The sequence below is a fragment of the Anopheles funestus genome, chromosome X, assembly GCF_943734845.2.
Source record: "Anopheles funestus chromosome X, idAnoFuneDA-416_04, whole genome shotgun sequence".
Lineage (NCBI taxonomy): Eukaryota > Metazoa > Arthropoda > Insecta > Diptera > Culicidae > Anopheles > Anopheles funestus.
The window spans coordinates 21,722,972-21,737,444 of NC_064597.1; the positions used below are offsets into that span (position 1 = coordinate 21,722,972).

General features: G+C 35.8%; 3 protein-coding genes across 4 annotated transcripts in view; 1 reads left to right on the plus strand and 2 right to left on the minus strand.

The window, feature by feature from the left end:
* The window catches only part of LOC125769451 (uncharacterized), a 451,794-nt gene that overhangs the window by 238,134 nt on the left and 199,187 nt on the right, over nt 1–14,473 (plus strand). The gene's annotated exons all lie outside the window — the stretch shown is intronic.
* LOC125768179 (uncharacterized) overlaps nt 1–14,473 on the minus strand; it is a 460,049-nt gene that overhangs the window by 113,849 nt on the left and 331,727 nt on the right. The gene's annotated exons all lie outside the window — the stretch shown is intronic.
* On the minus strand, nt 1,495–3,595 carry LOC125769378 (uncharacterized). The gene is made up of 4 exons (XM_049438080.1): nt 3,436–3,595; nt 2,913–3,153; nt 2,734–2,825; nt 1,495–2,659 (listed from the first exon to the last, which is right to left on the minus strand). Exons 1-4 carry the CDS (start codon nt 3,457–3,459, stop codon nt 2,213–2,215), a joined length of 804 nt encoding a protein of 267 aa, XP_049294037.1. The 5' UTR covers nt 3,460–3,595; the 3' UTR covers nt 1,495–2,212.

The window sequence follows — 14,473 nt, forward strand, 5'->3', positions numbered from 1 at the left end:
ACTTTAACTAATTAATTTACATACAAATGGATGAGCGGTATAGGTTGGCTTTGCTCAATTGGACGGAAGCATGGGCCAGTTTCGCACGTCTTCACGTTCTGCAATTGAGAAGACCGAGTACGCGTATTTGGGCAAGAGAGATGCTGTTGAAACGCAACCAAAATGCGAATCAATTGTTGCATTCCATTTTGAACGAGGAGCATGACAACACTATTGTTAACTTCATGCGTCTATCCAGATCCGATTTTGCATATTTATTGGAGCTCGTAACACCCCGCATCCGAAGGCACGATACGTACATGCGGGATGCTATCACACCCAAAGAAAAATTAATAATAACGCTGCGTTTCTTGGCTTCTGGTGATAGTTATAGAAGATTGGAATATGCATATCGAGTAAGTATATAATAATGCCAGTAATGAATAATGGCAGTAATATAGCAATGCCGAGGGGCGGTCCGGTGGTGCATGTGATAAACGGCGCCGGTTCACACGGCAGGACCAGGTTCAAATCCCATCCGGATCGTTCCCCCGTAGCAAGGACTGACTAACCGGCTACGTGGTAAAATAAGTCTAGTAAGCCAGAAATGGCCGGCGTGACCTGTAAGGTCGTTAAGCCAAGAAGAAGATAGCAATGCCGTTAATGAAAACATAATTTGTTAATTTATAATACCAAATTGCAGGTTTCTGAACAATCCATAGCATTGTTCATCCCAGAAGTGTGCGACAGTCTGATCAAGTTTCTGTGCAAATATGTTAAGGTACTTCAACTTATTATTACTTACATTGCTTGTTTCCTAACTCTTTTTTATCGTTTTATTACAGCTTCCGTCGACGCGTGAAGACTGGCTCAATGTTTCGGATGAATTTTCATCCAAATGGAAGTTCCCTCATGCTATCGGAGTCATCGACGGAAAACATGTTCCTATTAAAGCACCTGCCAATGGGGTCTATGATACCTTCCACTAGTTTTTTTATATGGACTTTGACGTTTGGCGGCTTATTTGCTGCATGTTTTCCATACAAACAGCTCAGCAAAATAAGCCTGCGTATTTCAAATTAGAAAATTTTTCTAATGTTAGTTTCGATCAGCTGCTCGACATATGTCAAAACAAGGCATTTTTCTAGCAGGTCTGAAACAGGTTAGGCCATATTTGATTCGGCTGAATGTTGATTGAATTTGGATTTAAAACAACAATGAAATTACATGAATTTAATTATGTTCAGCTTTTTATGAAAAATAATACAAATTTTTACTTGTGCTATGCCTATATTTCGAACTACATTTCGACGCTGTAATTCCTGTTTCGTCAAAACGCGGTTCTACAAAACTGCAGACTAATGTAATTCTTTATGTCAAAATGCTAGGTCCTTGACGAATCCTTGCATGATGATATTACCTGTCAACAATTTCCCGCTCGATTCTGCTCGATGTTTTGACAGATCCGGGCTAAAAATTTTAGCTTTCTAACTTAGGGTATCATAGACCCCAATAGTGGTTCTGATTACTTCAACTACAAGCAGTTTTTTAGTATCGTGCTGTTAGCAATTGTAGATGCAAACTGCAATTTTATGTATGCAGATGTGGGATGCAAAGGACGAATTTCAGACAGTGGGATTTTACGTACCGCACGTGTTTTCGGTTTGCTCGAAAGAAATGAATTAAACATCCCAGAAGCTGAAGTGCTACGAGATTCTTCTTCCCTTAGAATCCCGTATATGTTCCTGGGTGACAAAGCTTTTGCGTTTACAAACTATTGTATTCGCCCTTTCGGTGGCACGACGGCAAGTGGATCGGTGGAACGTGTGTTCAACGATCGTCATTCAAAGGCACGCCGAACTGTTGAAATGGCATTTGGTATTTTGAGTGCAAGGTTTCGCGTGCTTAGAAAACCAATGGAATTGAACCCGCTTACGGCCAGTAAAATAGTTCTGACCACCGTTTATTTGCACAATTTCATTCGCCGGGCAGAGTCGACCAGAACCCACGACAGAGAACCGCAACAAGGAGAGAGCAATTTCACGGAGTTGCGCGGAATTACGCAACGCACAACAAATCAATTATTGCAAATCCGATTACATTTGGCTAATGGATTCGCCAACGGAACAATATAATAAAATAAAATAAAAAGATCTAAAAAAGCTTGTTGATGGAAATTCATTTTATGTATTCATGAAACCCTTAACCCTATGCACTACAAGCTAACTTAATCCTAATTGCGCGGGTCGTATCCATTTCTTTCCACAAACCGCGCAACATTCTCCTGCGCAATCAGGCTTTGAATTTTTATTGCCATTGCCTCCTGTCGTACCGGTGACCATTCCCGCATACCAGCGTATAACGGAGCCAAGCGATTTTCACTACCAGCCGATCTTAACTCAAGCGTAGCCTGTGCGACGTTTGCAAGAGCCGTCATTACTTCCTCATTGTAACGCAAGTTGGCTTCGTGCCAATGACGCTTAGAGGCCGCGGACGCATTTCTGGTCTGAGAATGAGTTAAAATCGGCTGGCTGGTTTGATCGGTTGCTGAGGGACAACGTGCGGGTGCAGAAGCAGACAAGTTGAAGCTTTCATCAGGCCCGTCAGCGATGGATACTGGTTCCGGCGTAGTATTTCTGGTGGGGCTTGTAGCGGTAGGTGATTGTATTTGGTTTGAAATCTACAAATCGAAATGATATCATTGAGATGTGCTTTTAGTCCTTAAGTATAATAGTCGCAGAATATAATTCTTACTGTGTCAATTCTGATGCCTCCGTCCGTGATAGAATTTAGAAACTCCATAGCTCTATAAGCAAACCATTTCGGTCTATATACTTCGGCGGTGCCTAAAAATATACGAAAAAGAATTACGATATAAAATGTATAAATAAACAGAATTACCATTAACGATGAACCCTTGCGTGATACTTTACCAGAACCGGTCACTAAACTTTCGTCGTAGAGTGTTTTGTAATGCCTGAAGGACCCTTTTAATGAGCTCCACTTGTCCTTCAACGCGGAGTAGGGAAGTTCCATTTCAGCTCCGATGGCCTCCCATGCATCCTGATGCCTATTTACGTTTTTATAATCGGTGTCACTCCGGTCCCACAGGCATCTTGATCTCTCTACACAGCTTATGAGAGACAGCATTTGCTCCTGAGACATCGGAATGGTCTGAAAGTATAAACAATACATTTAATTGAACTCCCATTATTAATATTCACTCATGCATTCGGAAGTTTACACTGCTCACTGATTAACTATGCTACATCAGTGCATCTGAATATTGATAAATGATAGTATGATTAAGCGTTAAATAGTGCAATAAAATAAGCAAAGTTAAACATTTACGTCGTGTAGTATACAGCTATAGTTTAACAAATGTATGCAGCTACAGATACATAAAATTAAAGTATGGATGATAATAGCTATGTCTGTTAACCAAACTTTAAATACCTCTTCTGCGACTTCTTGTAGCATTTGAGAATATCGGCAAATAGCACGGGCAGGAAAATCGCATTCGTTGCTGATGCAATATTGTTTGTTCTGATGGTAGAACAAACAAATTAATCAGCCGGTCACCATAGCGCCACAACAGAACGGATTGTCTTGTAAACGTTATGTAGCATATCTGCTAAACATCAAATCATATGCAGGTAGAAACCAAGAGGGACCTTTGTAAAATCCCTTCATGCGGGCAAAATAAACAAACGTACAACCCGAGGAACATTTTTTAAGAAAGCCATAAAAAAACGAAACACGGTATTTGGCAACATGAAGAAAACTAAATATGCACAGCCGTACAGGCAACAATATACAGAAACTAATTGTACCTAGTTAGGAACCAGGAAAAAACCTAAGAAAACAAATCATAAGGAAAGCAGGATGCATACATATGTTCAAAAGGACAAAAACCATAAAATCAAGATAACCCAAAAATCTAGCGAACGATTTAAAGGAAGTAAAACAAAGATCTGGAAACTAAGCGTAAACAACCCAAAATTCATTATCAATGTTTAGTCAGCTGCAATCATAAAATGCATCGGTAACGATTGCAAACGAATAGAAACTCAGAAATAGGAAACATCCGATACATAAGCACTTATGTAAAAATCATGTAAAAACAGCCAAAACTTACAGTATAAAATAAACCAAAATTGTTAGAACGCGGTCAGTCTCCAGAGATCGATCGTGAATTGACAGTTGTCAAGGATCAGATTCAAAGCTGAGATTCCAAACCAAATCCTTGGTGTTATCATTTCAAGAGCATCGAGAGTCCCCCTACCCAAGGTAAGGCCTCGATGACTCCAACGATTAAGAAAGAACAACTTTACAGTGAAACTAAAGTAAATGTGAAGTGTTAATAAGAAGTCCGAATAGTATTGAATTGAAAGGATAAACTTTTTATATTACATGGCGACCGTGACCTCAATCGGCAATCTTCTAAAACAAGTAAAGTGTGTGTTGTGTTAAAATTCGTTGATAATGATGTGATCAATTTAAGATGGCAGTGCAAAATACAACTTTGCGTTTAATAGACGAATTACTTCAGTTCTTAGTTGAGTTTCCGGACCCTACAGTGGCAGCAATTTATGAAGAAAGAATTCATGAGCTTGTGCACGAAGCCATAACATTTAAAAACGCGAACATAAACAATGCGAGAATGATCAGTGGTCTACGTCAAGTTTTGGTGCGATGGATGGATTTCCTAAACAGTGAAAGTGAATACATCAAAAGCCTCAGATGGTTTAAAGGTGAAGTGGAAGAGTAAGAACACAAAAAAGAAAAAAAAAACGAAAAACTATAAGACATAATAACAGTTTTATCATCTAAAATAAATGAAAGTGCAAGTGAAAATAAGAGCATAGAAAAAAAAAAAAAAAAAAAAAAAAAAAAAAAACAACAAGTGAAAAAGTGAAAAAAGCGAAATAAATAATGAACAAGTAAAAAAAAAAAACACAAAGAACAATAAGTGAAAAAAAAAAAACAACAAGGAAGGCGAGACCACGGTTCATATACTTGACCGGCGGGATCCCAAGGAACAGGAGTTCCCAACCTGAAGGACCAGCCCGAAGTACCAGCGTCGCAGAATGCAGGTTAAATTTATTTTAAGTATGAGATGGACCCAAAAGTACAAATTTCATTTGAATTAGGAAAACTAAAACAAATATTAAATATAGTTAATATAAATAAACCGATTAGAGATCATGTACTAGAACATTATCAGAGAGATCTCCTAAAAATACGAGAAAAATTAGATCATATTATTAAAGCTCAAACTCCAAGTTTCTCAGAAGAACATATAAGTGAAATAGAAACCAATTACAATTCAAGTTATAAAATTATAACGAAAGCAATTAACACTCATCTTGAAAATAATAAAAAGCTCAAGTTAGACGAAACAACAACATCAACAAAACACAATAGGATTCAAGAAATAGCAAAAATGGCTGTATTCGATTTTAAAACGGCAAATTGTTTAGTATCCATATACGATGGTTCGGCTGAACATTATAATGCTTTTGAAGATTCAGTCCAAATATTAAAAGAAATAACCACACCAGATCAGGAACAAATGTTGGTAAAATTCTTAAAATCAAAACTAACAGGTAAAGCTAGGGCTGGACTACCAAATAATATAACATCCGTTAAAGATCTAATTGACAATATAAAGGGCAGATGCCAGGAAAGAGTTGATGCTAACAAAATTACATCAGAACTCAAGGCTATAAAAGCGAAAAATACTAAATCACTTTGCCAAGAAGTAGAACTCTTAACGGCAAAGCTAAAAGTAATATACTTGGAACAACAGATACCGGAAAAAGTAGCAAACGACATGATTGTAAAACTAGGAATAGACACAATCATAGAAAAGGTCAACAACAGGGAAACGAAAACATTATTAAAAGCTGGCAAATTTAATAATATAGCGGAAGCCACTCAAAAAGTTGTCGAAAATGATAACACGACCGACACTCAAATATTAACAATAAACAGACATAATAACAACAATTACAAAAACAATTACCAAAGACCAAATTACAACCGCAACTACAATTATCAAACACATAACCCACCCAGAAACCCACCCTTTAGACCCACTGGACAATACAATAATAATCAAGGATATCAAAACAGAAATTTACGAGAATATCCTCAAAGATATAACAACAATTATACCCACCAAAACAACTCTTACAGAAATGAAAGACCTAGAATGGTAAATAGAAACCCAACATGGAGAGCTATTGGCAACAGAAATGTTCGTCTAGCTACAACAACAAATGATCAGGAAAGCAATTTTTTAGACCAAACAACAACTCAAGACGACACATATACACAATAAACCTTTCAGGTGCAGACTATGTAAAAATTAAATTACAAATTACAGACAATGAATATTGTACATTATTAGTTGATACAGGCGCTTCTGTATCTTTAATTAAAGCATGTAAAGTAAAACAAAATACTAACATCAATACTAACAATTTAATTACATTAAGAGGAATTGCTAACAATCCAATTAGTACACTAGGTTCATCATATTCTCAAATTTACTTTAACAACACCACTATTAATCATAAATTTCATTTAGTTTCAAATGAAATAGATTTACATGTAGATGGAATATTAGGAAGAGATTTTTTCAAAACTTATAATTGCGATATATTATACCGAATGGAATCACTTTACCTAATTCACAATGGCATAGAAGTATATCATCCGTTGGAAGATGGAGATATAGATGGAATCATCTTACCCGCACGAAGCGAGGTAATACGAAAAGTAAGACTATGTGAAATCACAGAAGATTCAATTGTTTTAGCTCAAGAAATCAAACCAGGAGTATTTTGTGGTAACACCATATTAAACAAAAACAATCAAGTATTAAAATTTATCAACACAAATGAAACAACAGAAATCATAAAACATAATGATTTTTATCCAAAAATTGAATTATTAAGAGACTATGAGGTACTAAAACACAATACAAAACAAAACGAAAACAAGCAAAGAATCGACAATCTCTTAAGCAAAATTAATATCGAAAACGGCACTCTTTCAGATCAGGAAAAATTGAAACAAATTATTGCAGAATATAATGATTTATTTTGTTTAGAAATCGATCATATTACGACAAATAATTTTTATACACAAAATATAGAATTAAAAGATAACATACCTACTTACATACCCAATTACAAACAAATTCACTCACAAACTGAAGAAATTAAAAACCAAGTAGAGAAAATGATTGAAAATGATATAATTGAACCATCAGTGTCATCTTATAATTCACCAATATTATTGGTACCGAAAAAAACAACAGATAGCACAAAGAAATGGAGATTAGTAGTTGATTTTAGACAACTAAATAAGAAAATACTACCCGACAAATTCCCATTACCAAGAATTGATACAATTCTAGACCAATTAGGGAGAGCAAAATATTTCAGTACATTGGATCTAATGGCAGGTTTTCATCAAATCCCGCTTGAACAAAATTCAAGGAAATATACTGCATTTTCTACTTCTACAGGACATTACCAATATAAACGAATGCCTTTTGGACTAAATATTAGTCCCAATAGCTTTCAAAGAATGATGGCTATTGCTATGGCAGGTTTAACACCTGAACTAGCATTTGTATATATAGACGATATAATTATTACTGGATGCAGTGCACAGCATCATATCAGTAACATAAAAAAAGTTTTTAATAGGTTAAGAAAATATAATCTTAAACTAAACCCGGAAAAATGTCATTTTTTCAAAACAGAAGTAACGTATTTAGGGCATAAAATTACTGATAAAGGAATTTATCCAGATGATTCAAAATATGAATCAATAAAGAAATTCCCAATACCAACAAATGCAGACGAATCTCGACGGTTTGTAGCATTTTGCAATTATTATAGAAAATTCATAAAAGATTTTGCTAAACTAGCAAAACCGTTGAATAATTTAATTAAAAAGAATGTAAAATTCGAATGGACAAAAGAATGTCAAAATGCATTCGAAACGTTAAAACAAAATCTGCTATCACCAACCATATTAAAATTTCCGGATTTTACAAAGCAATTTATAATAACCACAGATGCTTCAGATATGGCTTGTGGAGCAGTATTATCACAAATAACAGATGGTAATGACCACCCAATAGCATTTGCCAGCAAAAGTTTCACTCCAGGTGAAAAGAACAAGCCAATAATCGAAAAAGAATTAACAGCAATACATTGGGCTATTGACTATTTCAAACCTTATGTATATGGCAGAAAATTCTTAGTACGAACAGACCATAGACCTTTAGTCTATCTGTTCGGTATGAAAAACCCAACTTCTAAACTCACAAGGATGAGACTAGATTTGGAAGAATTCGATTTTGACATTGAATTCCTAGCTGGAAAAGCAAATGTAACCGCGGATGCATTGTCACGAATAGTGATTAGCTCAGATAAACTAAAAGCATCAGTACCGAAACTAAAAACGGAAACAATACTTATGGTAAATACAAGAGCAATGACAAGAAACCAAGTATTGCAAAAGAAACAAGAAAAACAGACTGGGATTGATCACCCCACAGTCTGGGAAGCAAATAAGGCTTCAGAAGTGAAAAAACTTCTTAAAATAAAATCGGCCGTAACAAACAAAACTATTGAGCTCGTGGTATATAACCACAATTATAATAAAGCGCTAGGAATAACAAACATTCCATTAAATGAACATGCGAAGTCAAGCCAAACACTAGAGTTTGCGCTGCATCAAGTATGCCTAATCGCAAAGAAATATAACAGAAACAAGCTAGCTCTATCAACAAATGATAGCATATTCAAGTATTATTCCCTGCAGACAATCAAAGAAATAGCAAATAAAGCTATATCCGATAGTGAAATTGTCGTATATACTCCACCCAGGTGGATAGAATCGCAGGATGAGCAACTAAAGATAATCGCAGATTATCATGTGACCCCTTCGGGAGGACACATAGGCCAATATAGACTATATGGCAAGTTAAAGGAAAAATATAACTGGAAACACATGAAGACGGATATCCGCAAATTTGTACAAAAATGTAAAGCATGCATCACGAACAAAACGACAAGACATACAAAAGAAGAAACAGTTGTGACAACAACTCCTTCAAAACCATTCGACATCATATCAATTGACACTGTAGGACCACTTCCAAAAACTAACAAAAATAATAGATACGCAATAACAATTCAATGCGACTTAACAAAATACGTAGTAATAATACCAATATACAATAAAGAAGCTAACACAATAGCAAGAGCATTAATAGAAAACTTTATATTAACATTTGGAACATTCATTGAACTAAAATCTGATCAAGGACTAGAATACAATAATGAAATATTACATAAAATAGCAGAAATTTTAAAAATAAAACAAACTTTTAGTACAGCTTATCATCCACAAACTATAGGATCATTAGAACGAAACCATAGAAGCTTAAATGAATACTTACGAAGCTATACAAACAAACACCACAATGACTGGGACGAGTGGACAAAATTCTACGAATTTGTGTATAATACAACAGATCATACAGACACAAACTTCACACCATATGAATTAGTGTTTGGAAGAAAAGCAAACCTACCACAAGACATATATAAGGCTAAACCAGACCCAGTTTACAACATCGAACAATATTATAATGAAATGAAATTCAAAATACAAAAATCAAATAACATTGCGAAACAAAATTTAATTAATTCAAAAATTAAACGTCAACAAATATTAAATAAAAATACTAACCCAATTAATATACAAATAGGTGACCAAATATTCTTGACAAACGAAAACAGAAAAAAGTTAGATCCACTTTATATAGGACCGTTTACAGTAATCGAAATTCAGGAACCCAACTGCGTTATACAACATAACGCAACAAACAAAATATCTACAGTTCACAAAAACAGGTTAAAACCATTTAAGTGAATAATGTCACGATTTCCTATCTAACATTATTCAAAAAGAAAGGAGGTGTAGCATAAATGCTAAACAGAAATATTTTTTTTCTTAAGAATAATATTAATCATTCGCTAGAAACACTCATTCATAATATTATTCTCCTAAACGGGGAAGGTGTAGCATATCTGCTAAACATCAAATCATATGCAGGTAGAAACCAAGAGGGACCTTTGTAAAATCCCTTCATGCGGGCAAAATAAACAAACGTACAACCCGAGGAACATTTTTTAAGAAAGCCATAAAAAAACGAAACACGGTATTTGGCAACATGAAGAAAACTAAATATGCACAGCCGTACAGGCAACAATATACAGAAACTAATTGTACCTAGTTAGGAACCAGGAAAAAACCTAAGAAAACAAATCATAAGGAAAGCAGGATGCATACATATGTTCAAAAGGACAAAAACCATAAAATCAAGATAACCCAAAAATCTAGCGAACGATTTAAAGGAAGTAAAACAAAGATCTGGAAACTAAGCGTAAACAACCCAAAATTCATTATCAATGTTTAGTCAGCTGCAATCATAAAATGCATCGGTAACGATTGCAAACGAATAGAAACTCAGAAATAGGAAACATCCGATACATAAGCACTTATGTAAAAATCATGTAAAAACAGCCAAAACTTACAGTATAAAATAAACCAAAATTGTTAGAACGCGGTCAGTCTCCAGAGATCGATCGTGAATTGACAGTTGTCAAGGATCAGATTCAAAGCTGAGATTCCAAACCAAATCCTTGGTGTTATCATTTCAAGAGCATCGAGAGTCCCCCTACCCAAGGTAAGGCCTCGATGACTCCAACGATTAAGAAAGAACAACTTTACAGTGAAACTAAAGTAAATGTGAAGTGTTAATAAGAAGTCCGAATAGTATTGAATTGAAAGGATAAACTTTTTATATTACAGTTATACTTACCCTTTTTTTATTCGGTTTACCATCTTGCTTCGGATTATTCTTTGTTGACATTTTTCAATGATCTGAAATCATATATTCATTTTAAACTAAGTCCATACAGTAATAAAACAATAAAACATACTTGCTGCAATAAATTTCTTCACTCGCAAAGGCACGCGTAAACAACTCGGCTGTACTGAAAAATAAACTGTTTTGACAGATCTTGTGGGCGCTGAATTGTCTCATGAGAGATGTGGTTATTTTTGCTAAATTGAGCTACTTTGCGAAATATCTCACTGAGAAATATCGCTCCAGGTCTATTTGCGCGAGTTATCGGAACAACGCAGAATCATGGATACAGTTATCAAAACTGTTCAACGGTATCAGTCCCAAACCAACACAGCATCGTCATCCGGTCGATCGAGCGTCCGTACCTGATTCTGCATCCCTTCAACGGTATCAGCCCTAAACCAACACAAGATCGTCATCCGGACGATCACCGTTATCTACGTCCTTTCTCTATATCCTTCCTTTCATCACCCGATCCCTTTGGAACACGAAACTTATATTTAAATCTGAATAACGCAAAAGGACGGCACTCTCAGCCTAACCGCCTTAGAAGAAGGAAGCTTTCGTTTCTCTTAACTTCTCTACAATCCGAAGTGATAGTTTCGCTAACTCGCGGTAACCAAATAAAATGCACCATGGCTTGTAAACAAATCAATGATTTGACAGCTCAAGTACCAGTCGCAAATCACACCCGAAAGAGTACGGACGTGTTTCTCTTTCGCTGCGAATTAGTATAACACGATAATAAAGAGTATATACACGCACAAATACCTATCCTCTCTACCCATCATGGGAAAGAGCAGGCTGCTGAGAGGGAAAAAATCCCAAGCGTCCGTCACGCTTAGTAGTGACTGTGTGTAAGTCACTTAGCCGTCACTTATAGTAACTTAGCCGCAAAAGGCCAAATAATGAGAACAGTTTCGAGTTGCTAAGCGACCTAGGGAACAAGGAACCACGTGCTAAGCAAGTAGCAAACAACATAAACGGATACAACAACAGCCAATCAAAAATCCCACCGATAACGGTAAATAGTGCGTCAGTGGCGTTAATCCACAAGACTATTGTGGCAATAGGTGTGGTGAGGTACACCACAAAACAAACTAGACACGGGACAATAGTGCAAGTTCATGATGTAAATGACCACAAAAAAGTCATAAGAACATTAAAAGACAAAAACGTAAGCTTCCACACATACCAGCTGGAAGAAGAAAAAACGACCAAAGTAGTGTTACATGGTCTGTACGAAATTCCGATCAGTGAAGTGATTGAACTTTTAAACGAAGAAAATATCCTGCCGGTGTCAGTAAAACAACTTCCAATCAAAAACAAAAAATATGACGAACACGCAGTGTACATATTACACTTCCTAAAGGGAACAGTCAACATGCAGTTGTTAAAAAATATTCGTGCTATCAACCACTGTCGTGTGACATGGGAATATTTTTCAAGTAAACCTGGACCCATGCAATGCAAACGGTGCCAAATGTATGGACACGGAGCAGCCAACTGCAACCGTAACAAAAAGTGCTTCCTATGTGCGGGTGAGCACGATACAATCATTTGTCCGCTAACGGCAGGAACGTCGTCAAGCGATGGACGAGCACCAGAACACAAGCTGAAATGCGCTAACTGTGGTGGTAATCACACAGCCAGATACCATGAGTGTCCAAAAAGACCTGTGCGCATAGTCAAGCAAAATACAAACACAAATCAAAGATTCAAACCAGCCGCTTCGGACTTTCCTCCACTTCCCCAGTCTACTCCTCTACAAGGTTGGAGACAACGACCTTCTAACGCATGGTCGAATAACACAACAAAGAACGCAAACCCCGATCTGTTCGATCAGTCAGAGCTCATGCCGATAATAGAAGAGATAATCTGCAAACTTCAACCATGCAGATCAAAACAAGAGCAGCTGATGACTATATTTGGCATCGTAACCAAATACTGTGTGATGCCAAAATGAATCCTTTCGCTCTGAAAATAGCATACTAGAACGCAAATAGCGTTCTAAACAAGCGAATGGAGATAGTTGACTTCGTGAATAAACATTCAATTGATATCTTGTCAATTAGCGAAACATACCTGAAAACAAATATGAATTTTTCCATCCCTAAATATAAGATTTATAGGTTAGATAGGGTTAATGGTTCAAAAGGTGGCGTTGCTATCATTATCAAAGCTAATATTAAACATAAATTATTGAACTCGTTAAACCTTAAAGTTATAGAAGCCTTAGCAGTATCGGTAGAAACTCCTGGTGGTAGTTTTACATTTATTTCATTATTTTACATAAGGATATAGTCAGCCTTACTAGCAAAAAGAACAACTATATTATATGTGGTGATTTTAATGCCAGGCACAGGCACTGGAACTGCATCAGTTCCAACCCAGCAGGAAAGGTTCTGTTTGACCAAATGCAAATAGGACTATTTTCGATACATTACCCTAATTCGCCTACGTTCTTCTCCTCAGACCACAAAAAAGCCCCATCTACGTTGGATATTATTCTAACTAACAACTTTCTTGATTTATCCACTCCTAAAACCGTCACTGAATTATCGTTGGATCATGTGCCAATTACTTTCAAAATCTTACATACCAAGCCAATCGGTACTCCAACTAAACTTATACACAATTACAAAGAAGCTAATTGGCAAATTTTTAAAAATGAAATTTGCAATAATATCAATCTCTCTGAAATTAACCTCGAGAACATAAAAAATCATTCACAAATTGATCAAATGATAAACAGTCTTTCACAAATTATTTCAAACGCACATAGTAAAGCCGTCCCTACAGTTAAACCAAGCCATTATAATATTATTCTTCCTCAATACATCAAAAACCTAATCAAGAAAAGAAATTTAGCTAGACGTAATTGGCAACGACATAGAAAATGCAATACTCTCAAACAAGCCTATAACAGCTTAAATGCACTTATAAAATATGAACTTGATTTGATTCGAAATGAAGCCTGGTTGGATAACCTTATGAATATCAACCAACAAACTAAAAATTACGATAAATTGTGGAAATTTGTAAAAATAGTCAAAAACAAAAATAATTCCATGCCACCTCTAAAAATAGATAACAAAACTCTACTATCTGCCGAAGAAAAATGTGAAGCGATTAAGAATCATTTTGAGTCAGCGCACAAACTTACATTTCAGACGATTAGCCCAATTGAAAAAAAAGTTAATTCAAATGTGGAAAAGTTCTTAAAAGCAAACAAGTCTCACAACTTCGACTTGAGGCTGCTTAGTTCTCCATCAGAGATTAAACAGGTATTAAAAAATATGCACAACAAAATAGCAACAGGCCCAGACAACATAAACAACAAATGCCTGAAAAAAATTCCTAATAAGGCAATAATTTACTTGAATTTCATTTTCAATAGCTGTTTTAAACACGGTTATTTTCCCAACGTCTGGAAGAAATCCAAACTAATAGCCATCCCTAAACCAGGCAAAAATAAATCGTCACCAGATAGTTACAGACCAATAAGCCTGCTTAGTTGTGTTGGAA